This window comes from Aspergillus flavus, chromosome 8 (assembly GCF_009017415.1).
Source record: "Aspergillus flavus chromosome 8, complete sequence".
Classification (NCBI taxonomy): Eukaryota; Fungi; Ascomycota; class Eurotiomycetes; order Eurotiales; family Aspergillaceae; genus Aspergillus; species Aspergillus flavus.
Window position 1 is genome coordinate 2,941,107 of NC_092403.1, and position 22,247 is coordinate 2,963,353.

General features: G+C 47.8%; 11 protein-coding genes and 1 non-coding gene across 12 annotated transcripts; 3 read left to right on the top strand and 9 right to left on the bottom strand.

The window, feature by feature from the left end:
- Window positions 1–805: 805 nt before the first annotated feature.
- F9C07_12961 (vitamin-D-receptor interacting mediator subunit 4-domain-containing protein) lies at window positions 806–1,798 on the bottom strand (the record flags this gene model as incomplete). The annotated part of the gene is made up of 1 exon (XM_041287698.1): window positions 806–1,798. The coding sequence occupies one exon, from the start codon at window positions 1,796–1,798 to the stop codon at window positions 806–808; it is 993 nt and encodes a 330-aa protein (XP_041150822.1).
- A 660-nt stretch (window positions 1,799–2,458) lies between these two features.
- Window positions 2,459–4,247, bottom strand: F9C07_1959218 (carnitine-acylcarnitine carrier protein). The gene is made up of 5 exons (XM_041295658.2): window positions 3,439–4,247; window positions 3,341–3,389; window positions 3,268–3,284; window positions 2,590–3,203; window positions 2,459–2,537 (listed from the first exon to the last, which is right to left on the bottom strand). The coding sequence occupies exons 1-5, from the start codon at window positions 3,688–3,690 to the stop codon at window positions 2,483–2,485; spliced, it is 987 nt and encodes a 328-aa protein (XP_041150821.1). The 5' UTR covers window positions 3,691–4,247; the 3' UTR covers window positions 2,459–2,482.
- A 558-nt stretch (window positions 4,248–4,805) lies between these two features.
- F9C07_12959 (CFEM domain protein) lies at window positions 4,806–5,732 on the bottom strand (the record flags this gene model as incomplete). The annotated part of the gene is made up of 2 exons (XM_041295657.1): window positions 4,806–5,591; window positions 5,649–5,732. The coding sequence occupies 2 exons, from the start codon at window positions 5,730–5,732 to the stop codon at window positions 4,806–4,808; spliced, it is 870 nt and encodes a 289-aa protein (XP_041150820.1).
- Window positions 5,733–6,726: 994 nt separating this feature from the next.
- F9C07_2206341 (uncharacterized protein) lies at window positions 6,727–7,329 on the top strand (the record flags this gene model as incomplete). The annotated part of the gene is given in 3 exon segments (XM_071509633.1): window positions 6,727–6,729; window positions 6,749–7,073; window positions 7,181–7,329. 3 exon segments carry the CDS (start codon window positions 6,727–6,729, stop codon window positions 7,327–7,329), a joined length of 477 nt encoding a protein of 158 aa, XP_071367535.1.
- Window positions 7,330–7,599: 270 nt separating this feature from the next.
- On the top strand, window positions 7,600–8,010 carry F9C07_12958 (uncharacterized protein; the record flags this gene model as incomplete). The annotated part of the gene is made up of 3 exons (XM_071507927.1): window positions 7,600–7,703; window positions 7,759–7,805; window positions 7,913–8,010. 3 exons carry the CDS (start codon window positions 7,600–7,602, stop codon window positions 8,008–8,010), a joined length of 249 nt encoding a protein of 82 aa, XP_071367536.1.
- A 1,620-nt stretch (window positions 8,011–9,630) lies between these two features.
- F9C07_12957 (uncharacterized protein) lies at window positions 9,631–10,659 on the bottom strand (the record flags this gene model as incomplete). The annotated part of the gene is made up of 1 exon (XM_041287704.1): window positions 9,631–10,659. The coding sequence occupies one exon, from the start codon at window positions 10,657–10,659 to the stop codon at window positions 9,631–9,633; it is 1,029 nt and encodes a 342-aa protein (XP_041150819.1).
- A 41-nt stretch (window positions 10,660–10,700) lies between these two features.
- F9C07_2175979 (uncharacterized protein) lies at window positions 10,701–12,832 on the bottom strand. Its single transcript, XM_071509378.1, has 2 exons — window positions 12,380–12,832; window positions 10,701–12,321 (listed from the first exon to the last, which is right to left on the bottom strand). The coding sequence occupies exons 1-2, from the start codon at window positions 12,589–12,591 to the stop codon at window positions 11,535–11,537; spliced, it is 999 nt and encodes a 332-aa protein (XP_071367537.1). The 5' UTR covers window positions 12,592–12,832; the 3' UTR covers window positions 10,701–11,534.
- Window positions 11,291–11,362, bottom strand: F9C07_t235. Its single transcript has one exon. It is a non-coding gene; the product is annotated as a tRNA-Arg (tRNA).
- A 2,527-nt stretch (window positions 12,833–15,359) lies between the features above and the next one.
- On the bottom strand, window positions 15,360–17,094 carry F9C07_2264809 (LEA domain protein; the record flags this gene model as incomplete). Its single annotated transcript, XM_041295655.2, has 4 exons — window positions 16,479–17,094; window positions 15,989–16,428; window positions 15,764–15,933; window positions 15,360–15,675 (listed from the first exon to the last, which is right to left on the bottom strand). The coding sequence occupies exons 1-4, from the start codon at window positions 16,798–16,800 to the stop codon at window positions 15,360–15,362; spliced, it is 1,248 nt and encodes a 415-aa protein (XP_041150817.2). The 5' UTR covers window positions 16,801–17,094.
- Window positions 17,095–17,131: 37 nt separating this feature from the next.
- On the bottom strand, window positions 17,132–17,887 carry F9C07_2206345 (methyltransferase; the record flags this gene model as incomplete). The annotated part of the gene is made up of 1 exon (XM_071509634.1): window positions 17,132–17,887. The coding sequence occupies one exon, from the start codon at window positions 17,885–17,887 to the stop codon at window positions 17,132–17,134; it is 756 nt and encodes a 251-aa protein (XP_071367538.1).
- An 841-nt stretch (window positions 17,888–18,728) lies between these two features.
- On the top strand, window positions 18,729–19,503 carry F9C07_2175985 (uncharacterized protein). Its single transcript, XM_071509379.1, has one exon. The coding sequence runs from the start codon at window positions 18,965–18,967 to the stop codon at window positions 19,403–19,405; it is 441 nt and encodes a 146-aa protein (XP_071367539.1). The 5' UTR covers window positions 18,729–18,964; the 3' UTR covers window positions 19,406–19,503.
- Window positions 19,504–19,793: 290 nt separating this feature from the next.
- F9C07_2216908 (uncharacterized protein) lies at window positions 19,794–21,285 on the bottom strand (the record flags this gene model as incomplete). Its single annotated transcript, XM_041295654.2, has 3 exons — window positions 20,846–21,285; window positions 19,935–20,784; window positions 19,794–19,913 (listed from the first exon to the last, which is right to left on the bottom strand). The coding sequence occupies exons 1-3, from the start codon at window positions 21,241–21,243 to the stop codon at window positions 19,794–19,796; spliced, it is 1,368 nt and encodes a 455-aa protein (XP_041150816.2). The 5' UTR covers window positions 21,244–21,285.
- Between the last annotated feature and the right edge of the window lie 962 nt (window positions 21,286–22,247).

The following is a 22,247-nucleotide window of genomic DNA, read 5'->3' on the forward strand; positions in this document are numbered from 1 at the left end:
AAAAAGGAAACACACTGTATTGTCGCTGAGGACTATTTACACTTCCACTGCAGAGAAAATGGCCAGCACAAATACAGTAATATCTTCCACCAGTTTCCGAACATCAACTTGTCGATAACATCTTCTACCCCTCATTCTACCCAGATATGAATAACTTCCGTCAAACAGGCTCGAGAATCATGCAGATCGATCACTGGGCACTTCACGGTATTAACCATCGGCCTCTCCCGACGCTCAAACCCGGGAGGGGAGACGCTGGAATCCGATGGTCGCTTTTAGTCGCACACCTCCGATATTATAGTTTTGTATAGTGCACATATTTGACGCGTGCGGGAACTCTGGATTGTGCTTGGTCGATTTTGTCGTGTAGTCCTGAGATGCGTTCTGTATTGTTGTTGCGTGTATGTTTACTCGGCGGAAAGAGGGTACAATGTGTGAAGGGTTCAATTCGCGGCAGCAGGTATTACATTGCAATGCCGGAAATCGTGTATGTGTTTGAGGAGGCTTTTGCTATTGCGTTATGGGGTTGCTGGGAAGTACCTAGATCTGTTGTTTATAGCGCATAGAAAACGAACTTGCCAGTCATATACCGTGAGATCTGACTAGTGATCCCTCAGTAGCATAGAATACATCTATAACGAGTAAACTGAGCATGGGTCCTTCTTAAAGTCTTTATTTATTTTGTCATCAAATGACACATAAAAAGCAATACTCCCAACAATGCATGACCAAATGCGTGGTATCAATCGCGCGTACACCAGATCCGCCAATAAATAAATAAAAAAAAGCACATTTCCACCAAGTCTCAAAAATCATCCTCATCATCGTCATCATCCAGATCCAAATCAAGTGTAGCCTTCGGTTTCGGCTTCGGCGCAGCAGCCGACACTCCACCAGTACCAGCACCACTACCAACGGCACCAGACCCAGCCTTCACAGCAGCCTTCGCAGCCTCACCCACACGGCTCTCCTCATCACTCACATTCGCAACCGGCGGCGCATCCGCAGCCCCCAATCCCTCCGCCTCGCGAATCAACCGCTCAACCTCCTGATCAGGATCAAACCCGGGCCGTCCCTCACCGGCAGCCAACTGAATCTGCCCCATAAGACCCAACCGAATGCGATCCTCCATGGGATAAGGCAACATATACACCTGGCGCGTCATATTGGCCGACTCATCCAACCAAGACGTCGCATCCTTGGTAACACTCGACACGGGCTCCGCCTCCCCATCCTCTACTCCATTCGTCCCTATCGCTCCAGTTCCCGTCATCTCCGTATCCCGATCCTCCCCAATCTGAACCCTCGCCTTCGCCCCCGCCTCCGCATCCGCAGCAGCCTGATGATTATACTTACTAATGCGCCTCGCAAAATCAAGCAAAAGCCGATAATCCACCTCCCGAATGCCCCTCAACTTCCTCGGCCTCCCACCCGCATCCTGCATCTCCGCATCACTATCATACCCCGAACTATCGGAGTCAAAGTCCGAGTCGCTATCGATTTCATCAGAGTTGCAGACCGTGCGGATTTCCTTCTCGTAGTTCACGGCTGTTTTCACGATCTCTTTGACTTTTTCTTCGAGCGAGGCGGCTTCGTTCCGGAGACGGAGGATGCGGGCGTAGTTGTCTTGGTGGTGTCGGAGGGTGGAGATCGAGGTTGTGAGGGCGTCATCGGCGTCGAGGAGGTTGACTGCTGCTGCGGGCGCGCCGGTGGCTGTTGGGGAGGTGGTCAGGCTGGTTATTAAAGTGTTGAGCTTGTTTTCGAGGTTGGTGAGGGTGGTTTGGAATTCGGTGTTCATTTTCGGGTCGGTTGTTCGGGTGGTTGTGCGTGTGAGTTAGAGCATTGGTGAGGGGTTTGTAGAGGGGTGGTGAGTGCAATTGGATGGTGTTGGATTCGTGTAGAGGTGTCGTGAGCGTGAATGTGCTGCTCTATATTGCGCGAGTGAGGTTTGTTGATTGAGGACTGATGGAGCTGTCGGCGGTTCCCGCAAACAATGCCGATAACATGTCACGTGCATGCTTGCTGTTGCTGGCCAATGATGAGTCGGTATTTCTCTACATCTAGACTGACTTTGTTGTAGGCACACCATTGGGCTTGATCGACACTGATGGGTATATTGTGTAACTTGATTGATACTCAGTCTTTTCGCAGTCCATTGCTTCCAGGTGATTAATACCAAGAGTGAGATATCTATCGGGCAGAGCGATAGACAACCATCATCATTTACAGTCCCCTTCTATACTGCAACTAGAGCTGTAAACAGCCGGTAACCATGGGTATTCCTAGAAACCAATCTAGACAACAAGGAAACATCAAGTCTAAGTTCTGGAAACAGGAAATCCAGGCGCTAAATGCTCAAAGATCTAAACAAACAAAAAACACAGGAACGCCAAATTTGAGACATAAAATCAACAATAAATCTACAAAACCATAGCCGAGGTTCTTTTTCTGTCAGATATCGCTAAATCGATTGAACTCGCGTTCACTCGTCGTCAAAGAATTTCTTCATGAAGTTGTGAGCAAGCTCAACTCCCGCACTGCCAACTGTTAGTCGATTGGTCTCGTATGCTATGGTAGAAGGGGACATACAAGGTAGCGGCGTTGGCGGGAACAGCTCTGGCCAAAGCCGGGCCAAATCCAGGGAAGAAGGCCTTGAAACCACCGCTGGCGTAGACGCTGCGGATAGTTCCGCCAATTGTGGGCTTGCCGGGGGCGCTCTGCAAGCGCGACTTGATGGTGTCGACGGGGAAAACGGGAATCCACATGGCAATACCAGCCGCACCACCGGCGGCCAGGACAGCGGGCATGGAGAGCTGGCCGGTGGCGTTGCCGTTCGCATCCTTGGGTGTCAGGGAGCGCTTGATATATTCGTAAGCAGCGAAGTAGGCGGCCGAGCCGGGACCATCACGGGCCAGGGTCATTGCGCTTCCACGGAAGACACTGCGGATGCCACCCTCCTTGTACAATTGCCGAACCACGTCCAATCCACCGGAGTACTTGGGCTTCTGTCCCGGAGGAGGCGGGTTCTGGCCTTGGATCTGCAAGAGCACCTTGACTCGCTCAAAAGGAGCTGTGATCAAGGTCATGGGGATGGCGGAGAAGAAACCGGCGGCGGAGATCTGGCCAATGGTGTATTGGGGGGTGTTGTTCTCCACGCGCACTTCGGAGAACTTGCTGACGAGCGTCTTGCCCACGTCATAACCCTAGGAAAGTGTTAGAGTCCATTTTACATAAGTAAGACGGTCGGCCATTCCAATAGAAACATACCCAGAAGCTGACAGCGACTGGTACACAGTCAGTAATCTAAAACGTAAAATATGTCGTCTGGATAGAAACTTACACATAGGGGTAACTCCGACAAGAGGAGCAGAAACACCAGCATACAATCCCTAGACCCAGTTAACGCGAAGTTCAAACTTGATCGAAATTATAACTTACGCGAACAAGACCCTCGCGGGCGACCGTCTTCTTCACAACATCAATTGCACCGGAGTACACTCCCTTCTCCGCAGTCTGTAGACGGACCTTCACCAAGTCGAAAGGGTGTCCGACAACAACGGCGCACACACCACCGGCAGCACCAGCAACAAGGGAACGAATCTGCGCGATAGTCTGGTTGACAGCCTTGGTCTCGGCGACCTTGACGTCGTCCCGGATTGTCTCCGGGGTAGAGGCAGAGGCGGAGGACATCGTGGCGGGGTGGTCCGGGAGCGGGGAAAGCTGGACGCGGGGAGAGAAGGTGAGTGTAAAGGGAGAGATTTAGAGAATGCCGGGTTGCCGGAGGTTTAGAGAGAGGAGAGGTGTAATTTAAAGAACGCGAATTAATTAAGGCAGCAAAAACAATCTCACCGGGCGAAGGAAAATGAACAAACGGCTCCAAACAAGTCAAAAGCTGGAGAACGGCCGAGGCCGAGCGAGTAGGAGGAGACCGACGATTACCGGAATAGGATGCTCTCGTGACTTGGACCTCGGCTCGGTACGGGTCAACTAGCCTTCCGACGCCGAATGACTGCGAATCTCAATCCCGAGTATTATCCAGGTACCGCTCTGTCTATGTGACGGAGTCTGTATGTAGGCGTAGATTTTAGCGCTAAATCCAAGTCATGACATTGGTCCATCTCCTTATATGTATATGCATTCGTCCAGTTTCCCCATATTGAACTTCCTGTGACAGCCACGGCGCCGGGTGAACGGGCGCCAAACTCCAATGGTTGAAGTCATCTTGCATTGGCTGCCATTGCTCCGGTGTGCTTTGTCACGGACAACAGGAAGTTCATATTAACTCAATATATCCGTACTCAGGTTTCTTCTTCTATCAGCTGAACCGCATCGAATGATAATCTCGTTGAACTGACCTCACACCGCCAAGCAATCACATGCGGAGTGATGCCATTGGGTGCACGTGCGCGTCTCCCACCGGAATAGAGCCTGAAACCTAAGGTAGCTACTTAGTACCGAAGGAGACAAGCGTCTTTGAAGCTAGATGGTCCCTGATCTAATCGATCTAAGGTTCGAGTATCACGAGCCTTCATGTTAATTCGGCTACGGATCAAGAAATAAGCAGGAGAATAAGCTACGCTTGGCATGCACGCATGAGAAATGGTTAAAATGTAATTATGGATCAATTCAAATTAGTACGTCATGACTCAGCTATAGCTGGGTAGTCACTAATTATCTACCGTCGTCAAGGAAGAGTCCGTTACAAAAACATGTACAGTACAAGATGCAAAACAAATCAGGCGAAAGGCGGGGAATCATGAACGCCATCGCTCAGCCAAGCGTGCAGTCGGTCATTAATAAAGCGTTTAGAGAACGAAGAAAGCGGCGAGCGCAAGAGCACCCAGGGCACCGCTGCCGAGGACGGTCTTGGAAGCGCCAGAGTTGGTCGAGGTGCTGGAGGGAGCAGTCTCAGTTGCGCTGCCGCCGTTGGAACCGCCGTTGGAGCCATCAGTGGAGCTGCTGCCGTTAGAGCCGGTCTCGGAGGAGCTGGAGCCGTCGGTGGTGGTGCTAGCAGAAGTGCTGAGGGTGGAGCCGGTCACAGTAGTGGAGGCGTCGCCAGTCTTGGACGCGTCGGTGCCAGTGGCAGTCGAGTCACCGGTCTTAGAAGCATCGGTGCCAGTAGCGGTGGAGTCACCAGTCTTGGAAGCGTCGGTACCAGTGGCAGTAGCGGTAGAGTCACCGGTCTTGGAGGCGTCAGTGCCAGTAGCGGTAGAGTCACCGGTCTTGGAAGCATCGGTGCCAGTAGCAGTGCCAGTGGCAGTCGAGTCACCGGTCTTGGAAGCGTCAGAGCCAGTAGCAGTGGCAGTCGAGTCGCCGGTCTTGGAGGCATCAGTGCCGGTGGCAGAGGCGGAATCACCAGTCTTGGAGGCACCACCACCGTTGGTACCAGTAGCGCTGCTGTCAGAAGAGCCGTTAGGGCAGGAAGCAAGAGCGGCAGCCACGACAGCAGCAGCATCCTCGCTAGGGCAGGCCTCAGTAGTGCAGTCGCGCACACCATAGGAGTAGTTGCCGCTCTTGCACAGGCAATCCAAGTCTCCGCTGGAGCAACCAAGCTCGGAAGCCTTGGCGTTCATGTTGCTGATGCACATTTGCTGAGGGAAGCGTTAGTAGTGTTTCTTCGCGAGCAACCATGGACAGGAACCACTTACAGCGCATTCACCAACGGAAACATCGGCGCTCACCATGGTGGTGGCGGCAGCCAGCAGGGCAAAAGAGAGAGCAGTGGTCTTCATGATGACGAATGTGTGAGGCTGGACGTGAATCAGGCAGAAGGTAGCGAGGAGAGGTGATGGAGGAAGCTGGATGAAGTTCGCTGGAGATGTGGCAGGGGAGAAAAAGAAGGGTAAGTGATCGGAGGGAAGGAGCTGGTTTAAAAAGGCAGGAAGCGACGCGCAAATTTCAATTCTACCTCAAGCTTTTCGGGGGACCCGATCAACAAGAGAATTTTTTTGATTTTTTGTTTTCTTTTCCGAACTTTCTCTAATACGATCGTCACTGGCTACTTGCGCGGTTGGCTTTCCAAGGTCTCCAGCCAGCGTGGCTAGGGCAAGTATCACGGACCAATTCCCATGCAAAGTGAAGTCATTGACCAGCCCACCGAATTTGATTTTACTTATTTTACTGATTTTAATCTTAGCCTGCAAGGTAAAATGTCTGAGTGGCTCGATCCATCGCGGCCTATTAACCAATTTAATCTGCCGCCACAGATCCACTTCAGCCCACCTCCATCCCACGCCAGCTTCTCATAGGCTACGTGTGTTTAGTACTCGATAGTTTGGGTGGATTCAAGATAAGTTTTTTTTTTTTTTTTTCTGTTTCCCACTTTTCTTTTTCCTTTTTTTGTTTCTTTCCCGGCCTTTCTTATTATCGTATCCATGGAAATCATGGGAAACAGCGTGGTTGAAGTTCCCATCGCACACTTTCAGTTAAGAAGAGATGGGCTGGTATAGGCCGAAAGGCTAATTTAGCAAATCCAAGACTTTCCAGAGCCATGGTTAAGGTACCTTATCGCGGTCAATGTCCTCTTTCAGCCCGCATAATGAGATTGAACCATGTACAGATCCATGCACTCTGCAAGAACGTGGTGACGATGTTCAAGTGTGGTTCAACTCTAGAATTAGCATCACCTACTACATTGACTGTGATGTATCCTGCACGGCGACTGTACTAACCCTGCATTAAGTCAAACAGGAAGTTGGTACGACCACCGACGTCAAAGGCAGCGTCATGGTGACTGCCCAATATCAAGGAGCTGATCTGGAGAGCGCACGGGATTGGAGCTGGCAAGTTCATCCGCGCTCTTGACCGACTGAAAGGAAATGGATCGCCGGTGGACCCGATCACCAGTGACCAACAGATCGTAATTGAACAACAGACACCAATCATTCCACCCACTGTCCAGCTGGGTTGTGGGTCACTACTGCAGTGGGAACTTCACCAGCCACACTTCTCCCGGCTCAGAGGGTCTTTTAGTGGCACTCTGGACTCGGTCGCAGTCCAAAATCCCCTTGATGTGGAGAAAGCTCTTGTTTTCCGCCACCCGCTAACTGCGACCATTGCCTACGGCAACCATGGTCGTCTTGCGCGCCGAGAGCGTGAGATTTTGTTCTAGTAATTTCGGCTGGTTATCGCGGAGTTTCTCGTGTGAGCCCCTCTTGCATTTACAACACAACTGACTTAGGGCTGGGACGTTTTCCAGCCACCGCGGTGATGCGGAGTGGCTGGAATGAGGGACTGACACTGAAGTGTGTTACATTCGCATGTAAGGGGGTACCTTGCTTTTATGGTCGGGTAGTAAATGAGCAGGGTGTGGGAAAAAGTAGGGAGTAACCCGGACGGAAAGGAACTGAGTTCGATCGACAGGACATACGAGTTCTCCTTCTCCACGAAAGACAAAGATCGCCGGGGAATAGCTTTCCCCCCAAAAGGAGAAAATGTGACCAAAAAAACAAAAAGTTGGACGAACTGTGGCGGTGCAGCTCCGCAGCCCTAAAGCCGGAGAAAGTCCGAATGGACGTCACAGCTCAATCATGAACAAGTTATCGACGATGGAAATACAATCATTCTTACTTGATACTAACTGATAAATCCTGTCGCCTAATGACGAAGAACAGAATTGAACCCCAAGCTTTCGAGTCATGCAGCCCTCGCATGAGCCACACTCGCCCAGAGACCCAGCCTGAAGAGATAGACTTTCCAACCCGGTAGGTAGTCACCGAACCGCTGCCGAAAATTTGTCAACTTCCCAAGTCCTCACAGGTTCAAGCCTCATGAGCTTTCCTCGGCCGAGATTCAATACTATAGTAGTAGGTTCGATAGAACGACCCGAAGTTCCCCCTAGTGCATCGACTAAATTAGATCCGTGTGATGAGGAATCTAGACCTCAGTCAAGATAAGCGACCGAGTAGATTAGATGCTGGCCAAGGGTCGATTCAGAAAACAGATTCGCAACTTTTCCTTGTCGCATGCAAGTCATCCCGACCTACATACAGAGACAATGGCTATAATTGAAAGGAAGCGAAATTTCTTGGAATATCTTCTTCCACCGTAAGGGATATATATTCAGTCCTGAGCTAATTTCGTCCTCCCTGTTCTAAACGAGGGCGCAACCCTTGCTTGGGCAATACTACACAGTAAGTTCTTGATGTAGCTTAGCATGCAATGGCACAGAAGCACAGACAACTTCAGAGAGCTCGATAAAGTCTGGAATTTGTAACCGACGCGTGCTTATTCCAAATTACCATATCGCCCGTCGTATAGATCGGAGTACGGAGTAAATCCTATCGATTCCAGGAATGCTTTCCCGAGGAAACGAATTCCGGGTGCATCAACCAATGATCACGGATTCTGATGGCGATACTCCCACGTGTGTAAAATGGTATCGATCGGCATTTTTAAGTTTTCCCCATGGGAGTGGGATCCGCACGTTCCTGATTTATGGGCTAAAGATTCATCTTGTTATCTCTATTTTAACACTGCATTCTGCTCATGGGTTCATAGCTTGATGGTTGTCCTATCTGATGAAGATTCTAGGTAGACTAGTACATAATAAATCAATAAATCTTCGATAGTCACTCTTGACGAGATAATATAATACATATTTATTAATATCGGTACAGGCTTACCCAATCGAATAATAAATAAAAGCATCACCATTTTATATATAATTATTCCAGATAACATACTCGTACACTGAGCTCGAGTCTTGACAACCGGTTGATACTAGTTTCTTCCACAAATAAGCGGTCAGGAAGCGACCAGTTCATGACCAACCTTGATGTCTAATTCCAGTTCGCAGTGACAGATGCGAGGTGACCTTACAGAAGCTTAAAGCCTTGTCAATCGTCTAGAACCCGCTTCCCTGTTATATGGTCGTTATAATGTAGAACCCTACCACCGCCTTATGTCAGAGCCATCATTGTTCAACTTAAATGATTCGCTATACCTAGATACTCTTGTAGATAAATGCAACCGTCGTCAGCATGCAACTACACCGCGAGGCTGTCCAAGGGTTACGTGTATCTCCGTTGTCTGTTGACGAAGCCTGCAGTCAGAAATATAAAATTAGAGTGCCGCAGCCCGTGACACATAACGCCAACGCATAGCATGCTATGGCCCTTCTTTTGGGTTCGGATATATCATATAATTGTAGGTTATGACGTGGGCTGTGACTTGCAGATCATATTCCGTTTACGATATACTGCATGTTGAACGATCGTTGCTATATAGGGAAGTTACAAATGTATAAAGAAGGCTTTGAGATTCTTCTTGGGGAGATTTCAGGTAATTCTTAGGTTGGTTTTGGGGCTTTTCTTTATCATTTTGTATGTATAGAGTAAATAGAATTCTCAACGATTACTGTAAGAATCTTTCTAAGCGATCGATTCAAGCATTTTCCCTACAAGACTAGCTCTTGCTATAAGAGATGAATTCATAATGGTGTTCTAATGATGATGTGCTTCTATCTGGATTGGTTGTATCAATCTGTAACGTGTCTTAAACCCACTTTATCATAGTCTCTAGCTATTCTATCTAATTTCGATCAATATATACATCAATCTCACACCAACAAGCTCTAGACTACAGCAATCCTATATACACCAAATATCATGCTACAAATCCTCTAAAACCTCACATACAATCAACAAGTTCACAATCCTCCATCGACAAAACAAGCTGCCCCTTCAACAGATCAACCGGCGTCATCTCATCATCCCCATTCAACCGATCATCCAGCCTCAAAACACACTCACATCTTGCTTGCATCAACCCCTGAAGGACCTCATCCTCATTATACCCAACCTCCCTCGCAATCCTAACAGCCAACCGCATCCCAACAGTCAACACCAACCCCGCAATATCAGTCGCCGGGTATCCAACGCCGGCATCCGCCCAATCCAATATGCCAGTAATTCCCCCATCAGAATCCACAAGAATATGTTCCCCCTTGATATCATTATGAATGAGCACCTTCCGAGAGACCCCTTCATCGGGACGCTTAACCCGATCTATAAACGCCGTCTTCCTCTCACCCAATCCTTCGAACTCATCCCCATCTGTAACCCCAAAATCACCCGCTAAAATCTGCCCCCGACTAACCAACCTCCTCCACGCAATAACCGCCCTCTCCCTCATCCCCCGAATCTCAGGCCACGGAATAAACGGAACCTCAAACCTAACACCCAAATCCCTCAACCTCCCCTCCAATCCCGAGATATCAACCCCCTTCATCACACTCATCAACTCCACCAACCCCCCAACAGTCCTCTCACTGAGAAACTCCCCTAACCCACCCCGACACAACCCCGTCCCATCTAACATAGTCTCCAACGAAACAGCATAAACCCCATCTCCAGACAAAACTTCATGTGCCACAGCCCTAGGTATAATATCCCCATCCAACCCCCGAGAAACGTATTCAGAAGCCACGAGTTCCCGAACCGCGATATCGAACTTTTGCATTTGCGTCCCGGTCAGGGGCCGGTCTTTTCGGGGTTTTGTTACCCGGAGGAGGTGGTGAGGGCTTTCGGCGATGGTGAAGATCATATGATCGTCGCCTTCGATTTTGGGGTGGCGGGTTAGGGTTGCGGAGGGGATGTTTAGGGTGGTTTGCGTGAAGGTTGAGAGGGTTGGGAGGGGGATTGGGTTTGGTGTGGTCATTTTGAGGATTGTTGTTGGTTTTTTGGTTTTCTTTTTCTTTCTTTTTTTTTTTTTTTTTTCTCTGAGGTGTGATTTAGGTTGGAATTGGGTTTGGTACTGTGGTGTTGTATAGTAGTTTGGAGTGTTTGTGCTTTGATATATATGTTTAGGTGTGGAGGTTGCATTCTCGTATACGATGTCGGGGTCCCAATAGGGTAACCGACTTCGAATGGGTATTCTAGGCATCAGCAAATAGAGTAAGTGCCTTACGAGATTGGAATCATATGATTGTTAGATATGCGCAGATTACTCGGTTTGAAGAAATGTAGTAATATACCATTAGATAGAGATCGTGAGTTGGAATGTCGCGGTGGCGATGCTCCCATTCCCAACTGGCTTGTCACTGGGTCCACCACACCCTGAGCATGACACTGTATAGAAAGGTTTTAGGATATCAACTTGAATTATTCCTCCACCAGAAATGACCTCGAAAGTATCAATATAGCATTTCTTCAAGGATTGACTTGACCAATGCTCAAAATAGATACTCCGGATCCACTCGGGTGTAGGGCTGGTTCGGAGTGGAGCCACCCAAGTGAAGAACTTTTCACGGCCCAAAAACCGATCGAAAACGGCCAAAAATCAAAAATATTGACCGACGCAGGGGTCGAACCTGCAATCTCTTGATTCGTAGTCAAGCGCCTTGCCATTGGGCCAGCCGGCCTTGATTGTTGAAGGATACGGACTTTAACGGGTATATGTTCGAGGGATACAGCGTAAAGAGTGTGGTCATCAAAATCTAGGCATGTTACATTGGGTATATAGATGCTATCTGAGAAAAACACGTGAAAGAAAAAGAAAAAGTAAAGAGTGTAAAGAGATCGTATCTTGTATGGTCAACACTGATCATCGCACATCGCCATCAAGCGCTCCTTTTCACTGGGAGCGCTTTCCACCACCACTATCCGGGGAATGGCAGTCTCGTTCTGCTTCTGGTGCTGCTTCCTGTAACCCCGAACACAGTAGAATACTGAGATGAAGATTTTGCCCAGCACGAATCCAACCATGCAGGCGATCACACCGGCCATCACACCTAGAAGGGCAGGCATGACGACCGGACGCATGAGCCTGCCGAAGTTCTTCTCCCGACCGGCCCAGTAGCCGGGTCTGTGGTGGTAGCGGTGATGCTCCGGAGCGATCGTGCGGTGATGGTCGACTGGAGGTTGCATGTGGCCGTGCTGGGGTCTTGCGGTCGGATGCCTCGGTCCCGGACCGTGCATGCAGTCCTTGACGGCGTCCTTCATTGCCTGAAGGCTGGCGGTTAATTGGGCCATCCATGATGGTGGTCCGTCGTGATGGTGGTGGCCGAGGACGGGGTTGGTTTCAAGTTGAGTGATTTGCAGGTTTCCCTCCGAGTCTTGATTCAGGGTGATCGTGACCAGGTGATCGGAGGCGGGCCGCCCTTGGAGGTCAAACAGTCTGAGTTTCAAAAGGAATACGCCCCCCAGTGCTTCGTCAGGGCGTGACGGCATGGGTCGCACATCGAGTTCATAGGCCAGGTCGACCGTCTCTCGGCCTGATTGAAAATGCCGGACAGCATGGAATCGCATTGGGAAAGTGGGTGGGAAGATAGGGTCATGGTTGGCGAGAAGGGTGCCATTTTCCGTAGAGAAGTCCAGGGTCTGTCTGGGTTCGCGAGGGTGTCCTCATCATATTTCTAGTTTAAAAGACCAAACGTACCAGCTGGGAATGAAGATCGATATCTTTCGAACAGTCGGAATCTGAGAATGAACAAAGAGCGGTCGGCACGTTTGTTGGACGGGCATTGGAGATGATTCGGCTTCGAAACTCGGGATCTAGCCCCCATAGTTCGACCTTATGCTCGGGCAGTGACAGCGCAGCACAGCTGCTCAGACAGAGCGCGCCTGTCAGGGACAGGAAACGCAGCAACATGGTGGAAGGAGTTGTGGTGGATGTCGGAAGGAGTGTAGTAGTGAAGGTTCAAGGTTGATGGAAATGAAGGTGGCATTTAAGGGTTAGGATGGAGGCGTGACCGGGCTCGATTCTCTACTTCTGAAACTCGGCGAGAGTTGGTACAGAAGTGGAAAGTTGAGGGAAAGAAAGACAAGTGGGAGCCAGCGGGCATTATATAAAGGCAAGAGGGGTCGATAAGGCTTATATGCATTTATTAATACATTAGGTTTAGAACCTTGACTCACTCTAGGCATCTGGGGAACATCCGATTGCCAACACTGGGCGATCGCCAACTGACACCTTCAGGCAAAGAACCGACCCCAATCAAACTAATTAGGATTGGGGACTGGCGTACAATATGATTGGGCAGCGTGAGACTCGTGGGTCAAAGATTCCCTGAGCATGGATCGATCGAGTCTAGATATTGAAGGCTGAGTAGCGGACTAAAAAAAGACCACGAAAAATTTCTGCTGAGTAGCTCTTTAGCCCGTCTCATCATGAGACTACCGAAGTGCTGATCATCTTTTCCAGCCGATTGGAATCTATTTACGATGTTATTTCCTCTCGGCAGTCTCATCTAGGAAACAAATTTACGCTGAGATTCAGCAAAGTTTGGCGATCATCCTTTGTCCGCAATACATGTCATGCAAAGGCGGTTGCCCGTAATTGTAAGAGAACCTTAAGACCCTAAGAGTCAAAGACGATAGGAGAATGTGGTGACTGTCGCAGGATCAGCGATTGGCTGCGCCTCTCGTTGGCTCAGGGTTCAAAACGATGCCCCACGACAAGCTTCTTTTCAGGGGCTTGAAGAGGCAATGATAGCCGGTCGCGTAAACTGATCAATGTTGGTCTCTGATTGCGCCACTCGTCTGTTATATTTGCTATCTCACTACATAGCCGACGCGTCCCGTGCACTTTCCACCATGAATCTAGGAGGTCCCCCAGGATTTTGGCTGAGGACATCTGCTGTGCTCTTCGCTGAATTATAGGCCTTTCGGAAGGTCGAGCAGGACGGGTGACAGACATTGACAACTGCAATGCAACAGCTAAATTTGGCCCAGACGCTAGAGTGGATCAATTTTGAGGCAGTGCATCAACACCATTGGCCGCGAGGCAGTTTGAGGGATTAACTGCTCCAATAACAATGAGGACAAAAGCTTAGCAACCAAGTTTAATTAGTGACCCGTATTGGTCCCTTCTTCGTTCCTCGGAGTATCTGTTACCGTGGTCGACACTGAAGAAGGTCCCCGACACGAGCCTCATCAAACCCTACTTTTTGGTATTATGTCTGCCTACGGCGTCACATTTCCCCAATTTGTGGACACTGGATCCTTGACTTTTGATTGTATTTTATTTTATGTGTAACTTTTGTCCTGGTTTCCTCTATTTTGAAACCGCGATCTACCTAGGAATAGTCTACTCCATCAGGTAACCTTTTTTGTCGTTCGGAGCCTCCGAACCATCATCGACTTCTGAGACATCTTCTGGAACATAATGTGCGCGCTCCACTTCCCTGCTTGCTAGTACTCTACGGAATCCCACACGATTTACTCGGGTATAGAAAATCTCCTCGTGGTTGTTGTCACCGAAGCCAAGCTCATGGACAGTCATTGAGTGACCGGGTTTCACCTGGCTCAAGCGCCACATTGAATCTGGGCCTGAAATAAGAGTTTTCATTTACAAATACGGTCATATCCGCCCACGTCCGGTGCAACAGTGGAAATTCCCGTGTGACCATTGTGTTAAATCGTCCAGTTGAACGTTGGAACGCTTATTTGTTGTTCTTCCGTGGGGTCCGTACGGTCATTTTCTATGGAATGACCTGGCATACCCCTATGTTGGTGGCCAACAACCAACGTCGAATCTTCTCCACTCATGCAGCCTGCAGCTGTTACGGACAAAAAGACGTTGATCAGATACTCCCGGTCTCTTTAAGGTGAGGGACAAAACTCTTTCATAGGCGTAGTAGAGGGACACTGGACGTATTTCACCCACTCTTTTCGATCCTTACGGATGCACGTGGTCTATGAGTACCACTCATGTCCCGGGGCTTCGATGGTTCTTTAGGTGTACTGATGGTGGAAGTAACATCGCAATGGTGGGCCTCAGTAACCATGTGTATTGACTTTCATATGGAAGTCCTGGGACTGCGTATCCCGCGGGTCTTGGGTAAGGTAATAAGAGGTGGATCGTGGCATCTTGTCCTTGATGCTTGTAAATCAACGTTCCATGGAGAGTTATATTGTTGCCTGAGATTATCGTCCATCCACGCGAGTACGGTTTCTACTCCAGGCAACCGGCAACGGTTCTCCACCATAGTGGACCCTTGAGTTTCTTATCGAGCCTTAATTTTTCTTTTCGCTGCTGCCTTGTTGCTTTAGGGCTACAATTGCTGTAGGGTATACTCGAAGCGTGTCGATCATTCTACCCACGGATATGAAAGAAGGCAAATTTAGGGTTGACCATTACTCATTGCTCTGACATCGAGAAATGACTATATCATGCACGTGGGCTTACGCGATGATTGTAGGGTACTATTCGCCGGGACTGATGCTTAACTCAACAGGTCTTCATTCTTATTCCGCTCTTCCAGCGGTCTGAGCGACAAAGGGTAGATGGCCAGTGATCTCTCCATTTAGATCCACGACGTACCATACATCTTCTGTGCTTTGGCCTCCTCGACTCTCTTTTGACTCGTTTCGTACCATCTACACGATGAACCTTGACTCCATCACGCCATAATCACATCATTCATCATCTACCTCGCGCACCTTAAACTCAAACATCCCGTTTGACGGCACTGCATGTTCATTCTGCAACTTCATCGCCGTCTCGACTCCAGCAGCAGGCACCCGATACTCAAATCTCTTTCCGGGCCCTGGTAACTGCCCGCCGGGGAGTGCATACGGGTAGGGGAGGTATTCCGGCATCAGACCTAGCTGCACGAGCACTGTCGCCTGATCCCACGCGATATGTTCGTGGTATAAACGATCTCCACGAATGTTCACAACTGAGGTAAATGGGATACGGAGCGGCTTGCCAGTCGGTGGGATGCCGGGGAGTCTAATCGAGTAAGTTATACTCGGGATAACGCCATCGACCGGAGCAGTACGGTGGGACAGTATGGACTAGATATGATGGCTATACTTACAACCAGTCGATCTCCTTGTTGTGTGTCAGGCTGAAGATGAATTCGTCAACGATCCGGTCCGTGCCGACCGTCCGGCTGATGAGTTCCAGTGCGGTGTCGGTAGGGTTGTTGAAGATGAAATTCTCAAGGTAGAATTTGCTCAGTCGTGCTCGTCCGATTCCCCCCGTCATCTTGTTGCATCAGTCTGAGGATATAATCATGTGTAGGGAGAGAAGTGAGACTCACAGTGGGGATATGGTTGACATACGGCTCCTGCACCATCGTCGCCATAGTCTTTTCTACGGATCGATCTCCGAATTCGTACCACGTGTGCTCCTCCCAGATCTTCTCGAGATCGAAGTACGGTCCGTTCAGATGCTTCTTCAGGAATGTCAGGGATCGCGTGTGTGTGACTCCGGCAGAGGTGATTTTGAAATCTGCATGTCCTGGGACGATAAACCCGGCGGAAGAAACATCTGCATATGAGTACACAGTGTGGTTGTCCTTCTTCGCAGGACCTGTAGGTTGGAAATTCCCAGGAATATGTGAGAGAATAGGAATCGATTCCTCACTCATATCCCAGGAGCTGAAAAACACTGCAGCCGCAAGCTTTTTGTTCAAAGCTGTGATGACATTGCCCAGGATCTTTCTGAACTCAGGCGCATAATCAGCTGGGGAACCGTAGACTATATGCCATCAGCATTGATTCCTCGTAAATCAATAGACTACCTCATACTCAACATGGCAAACCTATCCTTCTCACACTCATTCGATGACTCAAATGCTGCAATTCCTCTCTCTACAAGCCCCAAAACACCACCACCATCCGCACTCATCTCATGCTCCAACGTAATCTGCACCACCGCATAGCTCTCCTCGGCCCATTTCTGCACGGGCTCTGGGTCAAGACTGGTATTCTTTGCTTGACATTCTGCATAGCTATACGGCCGGATGATTATTAGACCGGGTCCACGCCCGCATCGCGAAAGTGGGGGTTGGAGGAGAATGTTCTGTCCCAGAGATACTGGAGGCGCGGAGGGGAGAGGTGGCGCTGCCATTTTCTAAACTGGTTTCGTTTCCCTTTTATGATGGATTATTCAGACAGTTGTTCATGTACGTACAGAGAAAATGTGAGGTCTCTCGGTTGGTTGCTGACGGTGTTTATTGTAAGCCGAGGTCGACCCCACTTGTTATCGCGGAGTTGATAATCGGGATTCAATTCTCTTTCTCTTTCTCTGAGTTCATGTTCGTATACTCCGTACTGTTACTTGCACTGCATTTCGCGGTGGACTTCACACAAATTACAAATCTATGACACCTTTTCTGAGGATGCCTCTTCTATGATTTAGGCAGTTATACTCAGTAGTACACGTACCAATATCCAACACCTCATTTCAACACATCCAACGGCCGCACCGCCGTAAAAGTCAAGAAAGGAGGACATTTCGAAAACGCATCCCAATCGACCTCACAATCCCCCAAAAGACCCTCAGTAATAGAAATCCACCGAAAATCACTCAACCCAGCTAACAAAGCCGATTTCTCATATAACATACTCGGCAAATAATAATTCGTAAAAGAAAAAGGCTTAGACGTAAACAAAGTCGCCCTCACTTCCAACCCCCCATCCTCAATCGAACCCAGTACTTCCAATTCCTGCCCGAAACGCCGCCCCGTAGGAAACGCAGTAGGCTCATCCAGTAGATGAAGGTTCGTAGTAATCCCAATAACCTTCCCACCGGGCTTCAGGCTGTTATAGGCATTGCGCCACATGCCTACAAGCTCGGACTCGTTTCGGGCATAGTTCAGTAACCATGGTGCGAGGATGAGGTCGAATTGACCGATGTTGGAATTGAAGGGCCGGATGCAATCTGCGATGTGGAATTCCATTCGCTTATCCCCTTTTGCGTTGGCGCGTGCCGCGTGGATCATTGTTGGGGAGATGTCGACCCCCGTGGCGTGGCGGGCGCCCCATGAGATGGCTTTTCGGCAGTAGAAGCCGGGTCCACAGGCTAGTTCGAGGACGGTGAGTCCTTTGATGTCGCCGATTAGGGCTTGGATGGCTGCTAGTTGGAGTTTGCCGGTGGCGAGTTGGGGGACGTCGTTGTAGGAAGCGCCGATTGTATCGTATTTTTGGATTGCCATTTTTGTGGTTACCTTCCGGTTGGGTCAGTCAATGTTGGGTTATGAATATCATAAGAAGATTCAGGATATATGTAAATACTGTTGATTTGAAAAAGTGTGCTTGGCAAAGCGGGCACTTTCGTGCGTCATGGTCTGGTTATATTAAATTGCTCTGTCGGCGCTCTCCGAATGGCAGGTGTTTCGGCAGTTCCTTGTCGCTTTTGCAGCTTGTACGTAATATTCTATGCATATTGAGGAGCGGGCCCTATATAATATTTATCGTGAATCAGCTCACATTACCTGGACTAGGTGAATCATTATCCTACAAGGAATGATTCATTAACTCGCAACATAGGGAGCCCCTTACCTAACCCGTCATTCGCCCTAGATCGTGTCGGGTGAACTTTGCAGTGACCATCTCCAGCCTACACCTATTGAATGGAGACAGCTTAAATATCTGATAGAGCTTCTGTATCCATTCTATATATTTACAACCTGTCTCTCAGATAATTAAGGACCCACAGTACACAAGGTATACGATATCTATAATAATCTGTTTAACTATCTAGATATATCGATTGATTGTCTTGTAAGAAAGTGAGTATTTTAAAAGCAATAGATTCTTAATAGTCTTAGAGATGCTTATTAAAAGCTTCGAAAATATTATTGGCAAATCTATCACACCGAGGGTTATATCTATGTAATTGCAACAATCCTGGATTTAATATCAAAGCTTGAAATATTTAAGAAAGGTCCCTGGCTCAATAATAATACAGACTGGGCTCATAAGTATCGGCAGGTCTTTGAAGGGAATTCAATCTTTACCGCTTTATAATCCTAATATTAATACACAGTCAACAGTCTCAGGCCCGCTGTCAGATCTAGATAGAGCCTTTTACCATATCTCTAAGCGACGAAAGAAGTCACCCCCCTTAGAGATATTTGAAGAGCTTAAAACCTATCTTGATCTTGAGGGTAGGTTACTTCTATCCCTAGCTTGAAAATGCTAACCAGCTTATAGGATTAGGTACAACCGGTCAAACCGATATCCTTACCTACTGGAAATCCCGCCGCGATGACTTTCCTATCCTTTACTGTATGGCACGGGATTTCTTAGCTGTGACAATAAATGGTGTCGGTGTAGAACGTTTATTTAATAGTGCTCGAGATATCTGCCACTACCGCCGAAGTCGCCGCCATTCCGATACAATTGAAGCAACAATGCTCCAGATGTGTACTGATCGATTTACAATCGATGAAGAGTTTCGGAATATCATGGATGATATAGATACAGAGGATATTCTTTTTACTGTTGATGAAAGGCAGGATGACGATATGGAGAACATAATCTATATCAGTGATATAGAGGATGTGGATGATCTTGAAGATGATTCTGAGGACAGTGCTATATTGATTGAGCAAGCTGCTGAACCCTCACTCCCTAATTCAGATCTTACGCGTACCCAACAGGAGGTAGATGCTCGTACATCCCGTAGTTTACGACATCATGATCGACGTCCAAGGCAATATAAAGAATAGGTTTCTATAGTATTTATCTAGACAGAATCCAGGCTATTTATTACTACTGAATTTCTTGACTATTAATTCTTGAATTCTATAATCTAAATCATTCGACGTGTCGCGGTAACAGCGTTGTAAGTAAAATAAAATGGAAAAAATGTAATAAATATTGTGAAATCATAGTGTATTAATTACCAATTAACCTACGGTTATTAACCTAACCGCCATAACCTAACCTACCCTAGCCTACGGTTAACCGCGGTTAAGAGGTCTCTTAACCTTAACCTAGTTTATTATTAATATACAGATTAAATCTCTTAATCAGATTCTCTAACAGTACTGTATTGGTATATTGACTAGTCTAGAAATTCTATATAGAACTGTAGATATTAATATACGAGACAGTTCACCAACTAGGTGGAATGCAATACTTATACCAATGCATCTCCGTATCAGCATCCTTGAACCTTTGAATTTTGTCAATCACCCCATCATCTCCAATCTTCCACTCACCAGCCTCCACCATCTGCGTCTATTGTATTAGTACTTTATCTAACTGAATATAACCACGATTATTAAATCCGTTGAGTCCCGATTGGTAGAGACTCTCATCATCGTCTTTAGGTTGGGATTCTTTATCTTCTATCACTATTCCAGTTTGAGCTCCATCGCTAGTGCGAGTCCACCCGTTTTCCCCAACCTTGAAAGGTAAAAGAAGATAACACGCATTTGAAAAGGCACGGGTTGTTCTTGAATGGATAGTTTCTATGTACACCCTAGCTGGGATCTCTGGAGTATCGCTACGTGGTTGAGAGGTCGATAACGGGGGCGGTGGGGAAAGAGGATGAAGCCCATGGCCAAGGCCCTTCTCACCATCCGTATAGAAAAGAAGCAGGGGCAGTGATGTTGGATCATTCGTTGGATAGGAGCCGAGGTAAGGTTGGTTGGCGAATTCTGCGACGGTTGGTAGTCGAATGCCAGGTGCAATATAGCGAAAGTGGATCTTTTGTGTGGAGAGACCCATGAGAAAGTCGTGCGCAAAGGTATTTGGTGGTAGATTGATTGAGGCAAGCAGGCTTGGGTCGGACCAAGGATTGTAGGAGTCAGCTGCTTCACGGGATGGTTGGCGGGCCTCAATAGCCTCCAGGAGTCTCTGCATAGCAGACAAGGCTTTTTCTACATCGATGTTGGTATATGAATGGAGAACCCATGGCTTAATAGGCCTCGGCCAGTTCGGAGGGTCAGGACCCATCAGGGTGACCTTGCCTTCGTCAATCATATCGAGATAGGAATCGAGAATGACCTCTAGTGGCTTGAATCCCCAGCCGTGGATACACATTGGACGCTCTTCGAATTTATAGCCTACGAAGGCTGCTAGAGATTCTTCCTGGTCGTATCTAGATCATCGCTTATTAGCTATATTACATATTGTGGTCAACGGGCGCTTGTCGCTCTTACAAAATGCCCCTCTCATCGCCCATGAGATACCCTGTGGCGCAATAGAGCCACACAAACCGACCGGGGTATAATTCCTTAACCCAGGTCTCGAAGAACGCATCAGGGTCATTGAGGCTACTTATCCAGTAAAATAGAGCAGGTCTATCTGTCCAATCGCTGGGGCCATCCTTGGGATCGAACAGGGCCAATTTTAAGAACTTAATAAGAGAAGGGTCTAAAGTTTCTGCAGTCTTCAGCGATGGCGAAAAATACTCCCACCAGGTAATATGTGATCCTGAGTAATATCCACTCCATGACAGGCGATAAATCTCATTGTTCAATGCTGCGCATCGCTCATAATCTAGATGGCCTTGTTGCCGCACTGGATTGGCCGAGGTGATGCGTGGTTCCACTGACATCTTTAATGATTTGACGGGAGGGTTGGATTGATTAATTAAGACGAGGCGGCACTGGAAGGGGAGAGAGGCGGCGATATATAATCGATTGCGTTTCGTTTCTTGGCAAAGGCCACACTAATCATTTTCAGGTTACATTATGATTTTCCCGGTTTTGCTACCCACTAAGTGGAAAATCCAATGCATCCTGTGGCCATATCCATGTTTTCCAGACTAGTATCTTTGCAATCTATGGCATATTGCCCAAATTGAGTGGTATAGGTTGTACCTATGTATTGGAATCTCTTTAAAGCTTACTACAGACAAGGAGTATTCATAATCGGTAGAGTGGTATAATTAGAATCTTCACTTCAGACACCAAGCAGAGTCCCAACTGTGAAGGCTCAATATACCACTGCTGTTGACTCGATATATTCATAGCTTAGCACAATCGCCAGAATAACAGGAATACTGACTATTCGCAGTGTTAGATTGTATATGATAGTATTCTCTCTTTATTACTCTGTACAGTTCTAATTAGCGCCGATAGTTGGGATAGATTTTGGAATCTACTAAGTTAAGAGCCACAATTTATTATTTCCGTAGGGCTAGAAAAGGATACTTGTCTTTCTGTCTTTGGGCGCTATTTAGTCTCTACTTCTAGCTCTAGTGGGGACTGCGCGCCAGATTTATAAATTACTTTAGTAATTTTTATTAAGAAGAAGTTCTGAAACAGTGCGGTATATGCTGAAATATTAGGTATAGTTTATAGTCTCTGAATAAAAACGGCTAGGACGGGGACTCAGGTATAAATATTACTATTGATCTTAATAAGCCTCGTAGTTCGCCCTGTAAAGTGGTATAACTAAGCTCTGTTAGGGAAAATCTAAATAGGGTATATTACTATTAGGCGTAATAAGTTAGCGCACAAATTTATCCCCTAATCGGTGTATTGATAATATAAAAATCCACAAGCTTTATTTAAGTATCTAGGACACAACTCTCGACCCTTAGAGCTATAAATATAC

Bases quoted from the DNA above. Each gene is read 5' to 3' on its own strand.
- F9C07_2175985 (XM_071509379.1), top strand. From the start codon at position 18,965: ATGGCACGGGATTTCTTAGCTGTGACAATAAATGGTGTCGGTGTAGAA.
- F9C07_1959218 (XM_041295658.2), bottom strand. From the start codon at position 3,690: ATGTCCTCCGCCTCTGCCTCTACCCCGGAGACAATCCGGGACGACGTC. The intron at 3,390-3,438 runs GTAAGTTATAAT...AACTGGGTCTAG, and splicing joins CCCGCGAGGGTCTTGTTCGC to GGATTGTATGCTGGTGTTTC. The intron at 2,538-2,589 runs GTATGTCCCCTT...AACAGTTGGCAG, and splicing joins CCCGCCAACGCCGCTACCTT to TGCGGGAGTTGAGCTTGCTC.
- F9C07_2175979 (XM_071509378.1), bottom strand. From the start codon at position 12,591: ATGTTGCTGCGTTTCCTGTCCCTGACAGGCGCGCTCTGTCTGAGCAGC. The intron at 12,322-12,379 runs GGTACGTTTGGT...CGAACCCAGACA, and splicing joins ATCGATCTTCATTCCCAGCT to GACCCTGGACTTCTCTACGG.